At 40.4% G+C, this 6813-nt stretch overlaps 1 protein-coding gene across 1 annotated transcript in view; it reads left to right on the top strand.

Moving 5' to 3' along the window:
- The window catches only part of LOC308255917 (pre-mRNA-splicing factor ISY1 homolog), a 16687-nt gene continuing 9874 nt past the window's right edge, over nucleotides 1-6813 (top strand). The window contains exons 1-5 of the mRNA XM_080683784.1: nucleotides 1-137; nucleotides 2476-2498; nucleotides 3020-3071; nucleotides 4623-4688; nucleotides 4865-4915. Of these exons, the coding sequence (XP_080539910.1) occupies nucleotides 135-137; nucleotides 2476-2498; nucleotides 3020-3071; nucleotides 4623-4688; nucleotides 4865-4915 (195 nt within the window). The 5' untranslated portion in view covers nucleotides 1-134. The remainder of the gene's footprint in view (nucleotides 138-2475; nucleotides 2499-3019; nucleotides 3072-4622; nucleotides 4689-4864; nucleotides 4916-6813) is intronic.

Below are 6813 nucleotides of genomic sequence, written 5' to 3'. Positions count from 1 at the left end.
CTTTTTTTCCCTTCCGACAGAAAAATCGGTGGTGCGGTCAGTTAGAATCTTCAGTTCCCGTCGGGGTTGGCCTCCCCTGAGGCCGGGAAGTTCTCTGGCCACGCGGTCCGAGGGCGGCCCCCCTCACTTGCACCATGGTGAGTAGGGGGGCGGAATGTAGGGAGAGCGAGCCGGCAGGCGGTGAGGATTCCCAGCACCATCGTAGGCGCTCAGGCGGCATCACTGCGGGCCTCAGTCTCCTATGCTGTAACTTGGGAATTCTCTTCTTGCCTCTCTTTAGCTGTCAGAATTTGGAGGAGGAAACTGGAATGTCGAGAATCACCATCTCCCAATGGTGTTTTAATCTGGACGAAGTGCTTTGCATTACAGATAGGGGAAACGAAGGAACAGAGAGGCACAAGGACCGGCCCCGATTCAGGGTGTCGGATTGTTTGACCCCAAGTCACACTGCGGTTGTGACCGTATGTTCCTAGATTATTTGTCTTATGTTCGTTCTTCCCCGCAAGATGTAAACTTTCCGAGGGTAGGGTCTTTTCACCATTGCTTCTTTAATGTCCAACACTGTGTAGGCGTTCAGTAATGTATGAATGAATGTCGTACTGTCATTGCATGAGGGTGTGATCTCTGGTCTGGCCTGGTTAGTGGGCTTCATTCAAGAAGTGCTCACAACGGGTAAATATGAGAGTGCTGGTACAAAAATGATGCTCATACGTGTTGGTTACAATAGTATTTTCATTAAGTGAGGCCCCCATAAGAAGCACTCAATGCCATAGTAAGGTTATAGTATAGAATAATTACAACATAAGGGCATATTGGAAGCCCTTGTAATTGATGAGCACAAGAGCCTAAGAAGAAAGAAACCAGCTGGCTAGAAGCAGCCCTTTCTGTAGGAGGATATGCTCCAAATTTACTGTTGCATACTGCCCTGATGCTCTTCCTTTCTGAACTCGGGTGAGCATTGGGAATCTCCTAGGACCTGGATATTTATGGTTACAGGAGTTGTTGGGTATTTTATATAACTGTCACCATCACACATTCATATTTGTGGGTTCATCACCCTGGATACATACCTTTATCACTGATCACTTATAATTGATTCATTGTTTTGGAGGACGTTCCTGTGAGTTCCATGGGAAGAACCATGACAGAATTCCCAGCACCTAGCATGCTGTTTTAAGCATGGAGTAAGCATTGAGAAACACTGCATTAAATATTTAGGAACTATAGGCTTTAATGAAATACATAAGACCCAGACAGCCTCAGCCTTCAGCAGGATGGCTTCCCCTCCGAGAGCCTCTATTTTATTCCTTAGTAGATATTGTGCTCATTTGTCCCGTAAGCATTTGCCAAGTTTGTTTCTGTGTCCAGTGAAATGGAGGGTCGGAAAGGAGTTTTAAGTGAGCTCACTTTTGCTGAGTATCTATAAACTGCATAACTGATGTCTTCATATATTGATCTCATCAAGTCATCATGATATTTCTATGAGATAAGAGGTACACACTACTGTTGTAAAGTAGTCTTAGAGAGACTACTTCTTAGCGATGGTAAGGTGAAGAGGCAAGAATAAAATTCAGTTACATGACTCAGCAAGAATTCTTTCTACTTATATCCAGAAAACATCTTCCCTGCCTGACATTGTGTTTTTCAGGGATAATTGACTTGGCACTAATGTGACAATAGTTACATAAAACTCACTTTGTAAAAGTCAGTCTTCCTCAAATTGCATTGCCAGGGAACAGACAATTGTGATGCTGGATAGAAAGTGCCATGGTAGGTATACCCAGACAAAGGGTAGCAGTTTAGCTGGGAACTGGGTCACGAAAGAACTTTCTGGGGTAGTGATGACAAAGGTAAATTTTGAAGGATGACTAGGAGTAAATCAGATCCAAGGGGTTGGGGAGCAGACAAAGATTTTAGATAGAGGGAGCAGCATAGGTAAAGTCACAGGATTTGGATATCTTTTAATATATATCTTTTAATATGTTTTTATTGATTTTAGAGAGGAAGGGAGAGGGATAGAGAGAAGGAAATATTCATAAGAGAGAACCATTGATTGGCTGCCTCCTGCATGCCCCCTAATGGGGATCAAACCCGCAACCTGGGTATGTGTCCTGACCAGGAATGGAACTTGTGACCTCTTGGTTCATGGTTTGAGGCTCAACCACTGAGCCACACTGGTGGCACATAATATATATTTTTTTATTTTGAGAGTATGTTTACTAAAGCTGGGGGCAAGGAAGGGCTTAAGATAGAAGAAGCAATAGGAGAGAGCCGAGGCAGGGTTGCTTTGGGTCTCTAGAAATGTTATGGGAGAGAAATGAGCCTCGGCTGCTTGGGCTTACCAGAAGGTCAAAGAAAAGGAGCCGTGGAGACAGGTCCAGGGTTAGCCCAGGATGAGCTGTTGCTGCCCATTGCTCCTCTGGTTGCAAGTCATTTTAAAAATGGGTGTTTTTCTTCCCTTCTCTCTCCTTTTAGGCCCGAAATGCAGAAAAGGCCATGTAAGTATCAACTTGATTTTGTTTGTAAATTTTATATAATAATTATTACCACAGAGCTCTTTTTATATTTCGTCCTTATGGTATATGAGCCTTTTGGTACATGTTTCTTTCTCTACATACTTTAAAATAGTATTCCCATATTTTCCCCTTTCGTGTTTTCTGACAGCTCCTAGAACTTTTACCAGATGAACATTCATTCATCTGGGGGTGGTGCATGGGCTGTGAGAGTGGCAGCTGGGGCACCCCAGGATATTAGTCTTTAACATCTGGATGTGCTGCTCACCACAGTGCTCTGATAAATAGTTTCCCACAGTCCTTACATGGAGTGAAAATAAAATAAAAACTCATAACTTCTCTCTGGTTTCTAAATCATAACACACACACACACACACACACAAACACACACATACACACACACAAATGATGTTAAGTATGGTCATGAGCAGATTTACCCTGTCCAGGAACTTGGGTGATAAGAGTCTGTGAGTAAGATCTAATGGAGTCTTCTCTCTTTCTGGTAGGACGGCCTTAGCAAGATTTCGCCAAGCTCAATTGGAAGAGGGAAAAGTGAAGGTTGGTGTAAATTTTCCTCATAAGTTGTAAATATCATGAACAATGTGGTAAAATTCCCTCCTCAGTAGTCTTCAAACTCCAAATCCTCCTATTTCTTGTTTGTACTTGCTGATGCACTTATGAATCTATACACATAAATTCCAGGTGTATCTCTCTGTACCTGGGGCAGTGTGATGATCTGGCTGCTTGTCCTTCTGTCTCTTTTGTATGATGATAATTGAGTTCTGATATTATCCCAGCTCTGTCTAATATTGAATAATAGGTAGTGGAAATGCTGTGGGGAACAGCTCTAACCTGAAACCAATAAATTATCTCAAACTCACAGAGACTCAGCCAGGTTAGGAATAAAATGTACCATTCTTTGAATTATTTTATTTTTTTTCTTCCGTTTTTTGTATTAGTTTCAGGTGTACGCGTAGTAGTTAGACAATCATACACTTTACAGAGTGTTCCCCCTAATATTTCTAGTTTCACCTGGCACCATACATAGTTATTACAGCATTATTGACTATATTCCCTATTCTGTATTTTACATCCCCATGACTATTTTGTAACTACCAATTTGTACTTCTTACTCCCTTTACCTTTTTCACCCCTGTCCCCCAACCTACCCCTTGCCCTTTTGGCAGTCATCAGTCTGTTCTCTATATTTATGAGTCTCTGTTTTGTTTGTTCGTTTATATTGTTCTTCAGATTTCACGTATAATTGAAATCACATGGTGTTTGTCTTTCTCTGACTTATTTTACATAGCATAATACCCTCTAGGTCCATCTATGCTATCACAAATGGTAAGATTTCATTTACTTTAAAAAATATTTTTATTGATTTTAGAGAGAAAGGAAGGGAGAGGGAAAGAGAAAGAGAGAGAGAAACATTAATGTGAGAGAGAAACATCTATCAGCTGCTTTCCACATGCACCCCAACAGGGGATTGAGCCTGAAACCTAGACATGTACCCTGACTGGGAATCGAACTGGCAACCTTTTCGGTGGACCTGACAATGCTTGACCAACTGAGCCACACTGGCCAAAGGCGTTCTTCTTTATGGTTGAGTAATATTCCATTGTATATATGTACTACAATTTTTAAAAATATATTTTTATTGATTTCAGAGAGGAAGGGAGAGAGAGATAGAAACATCAATGATGAGAGAGAATCATTGATCAGCTATCTCCTACACGCCCCACACTGGGGATCGAGCCTCAACCTGGGCATGTGCCCTGACTAGGAATCGAACCATGACTTCCTGGTTCACGGGCCACGGCTCAACTACTGAGCCACGCTGGCCAGGCTATTATTGGACTTTTAAGTTGTTTCCATTGGCTTACTGTATTAAATACAATGCAATGCAATGAATGTTTTTTGCTTATATAGTTATTTCCTAAAGAGAGACTGTAGAGTGTAAGGCTTGATGAAGATCTGCAATTGGAACTTCAGATGTGTTTAAATCATTAGACACCTTAGATTTCAGGCCTGAATCAGTTGAATGGTGAATGAAGCTTGTAACTTCATACAATATAGTGGCAATGTGTATAATTTGCTTCCTTTTAGGAACGAAGACCCTTCCTTGCCTCAGAATGTACTGAATTGCCCAAAGCTGAGAAGTGGAGACGACAGGTACATTCAGAATATGATCTTAGTAGAAGTAAGAAGTCTCAAATTGCTTATTATCTAAATGACTCTTAAACCAAAATTCTAAGTTTTTAATAACCAGTTTTTAATTATATTTTTCTGTGCTTTTAGACATATTCAAAAGTCATAAGAATTTACTGGTTTTTATTTTTTTTCCACAGATCATTGGAGAGATCTCTAAAAAAGTGGCTCAAATTCAGAATGGTAAGTTAGTCTGTCTACTTAAAGTGCTTGATTTTAAAATACACAATTAGACTTGGGGACTTAGACACACTGTTCTACCTTTTTATTGATTTATTGATTGATCCTAGAGAAAGAGAGGAGGGGATAGAGAAAGAGAATATTTGTTCTAGATCTGTGAAATATGCCTTTGGTATTTTTATTTATTTATTTATTTACTAGAGGCCCGGTGCATGAATCCGATGGGGGCCAATCGGGCCGGCTGGTGGGGGGAGGGGACACGCGTGGTTGGGGGGGACCGATGGGGCGCTTATCAGGCCTCTTGGCTGCTGCAGTGTGCGTTATTCCCGTCGCTGGGCTTTTACTGGTGTGTGTGTGTGTGTGTGTGTATATATATATATATATATATATATATATATGTATAATTTTTTTAAATTTATTTTATTTTTAATTTATTTTATTTTTTTATTTTTTATTAATTGTCACCCGAGGATATTTTTCCAGTTATCTTTTTTAAAAATTAGTATTTTTTAATGACGCTTTGTTCTCTCTCTCTCTTTTTATTTTTTTTTCCATTAATCCTCACCAGAGGATATTTTTTCATTGATTTTTAGGGAGAGTGGAAGAGAGAGGGAAAGACAGAGATCAATGTGAGAGACACACATCGATTGGTTGCCTCCTGCACGAGCCCTGACCAGGGCCCGGGCCGGGGAGGAGCCTACAACCAAGGTATGTGCTCTTGACCAGAATCGAACCTGGGACCCTTTGGTCCACAGGCCAACTCTCTATCCACTAAGCCAAACCAGCTAGGGCCCAATGATCTTTTAGAGAGAGTGGATGAGAAAGGAAAAGACAGAGATCAATGTGAGAGAAACACATTGATTGGTTGCCTCTTGCATGCACCCCAACCCAGGGTCCCGGGCTGGGGAGGAGCCTGCAATCAAGGTACGAGCCCATGACCGGAATCAAACTTGGGACCCTTTGGTCTGCAGATTGACGCTCTATCTACTGAGCCAGGGCTGTCTTTGGTATTTTAATAGGGATTGTGTTGAAGCTATAGGTTGCTTTGTGTTGTACGGATATTTTAATTATGCTAATTCTTCCAATCCATGGATACGTATATGCTTCCATTTGTTTGTTTTTTCCTTTATTTCTTTTCTTTTTTTTAATTGATTTTTTTACAGAGAGGAAGGGAGAGGGATAGAGAGTTAGAAACATCGATGAGAGAGAAACATCGATCAGCTGCCTCCTGCACACCCCCCACTGGGGATGTGGCTGCAACCAAGGTACATGCCCTTGACCAGAATCGAACCTGGGACCCTTCAGTCCGCAGGCTGACACTCTATCCACTGAGCCAAACCGGTCAGGGCTGTTTTTTCCTTTATTTCTTTTTTCAATGTCCTGTTGTTTTTCGAGTACAGGTGTTTTACCTCCTTGGTTAAGTTTATTCTTAGGTATCTTATTTTTTTGTTGCAGTGGTAAATGGGGTTATCTTTTTAATTTCTCTTTCTGAGAGTTCATTACTGGTACATAAAAATGCTATTGATTTCTAGATGTTAATTTTGTATCCTGCTGCTTTGCTAAATTAATTTATTAAATCTAGTATTTTCTGGTGGAGTATTTTGGTTTTTCTATGTACAATATCCTGACATCCTCAAGGAATGACAGTTTTATTTCCTTCTTTCCAATTTGGATGACTTTTTCTTCTTGTCTGATTTCTTTTTTTTATCTCATTGGTAACCCATTCATCATTTAATAACATGCTATTTAGCCTCCATGAGTTTGAATATTTTTTAGTGCTTTTGTTTTTTATTTCTATTTTCATGCCATTGTGATCTGAGAAGATGCTTGATATGATTTCAGTCTTCTTAAACTTATAAAGACTTATTTTGTGTTCTAACATGTAGTCTGTTTTGAGAATGTTCCATGT

Source organism: Plecotus auritus (assembly GCF_963455305.1).
Source record: "Plecotus auritus genome assembly, chromosome: 8".
NCBI classification, from domain to species: Eukaryota; Metazoa; Chordata; class Mammalia; order Chiroptera; family Vespertilionidae; genus Plecotus; species Plecotus auritus.
This window is presented reverse-complemented; position numbering and strand designations above follow the sequence as displayed.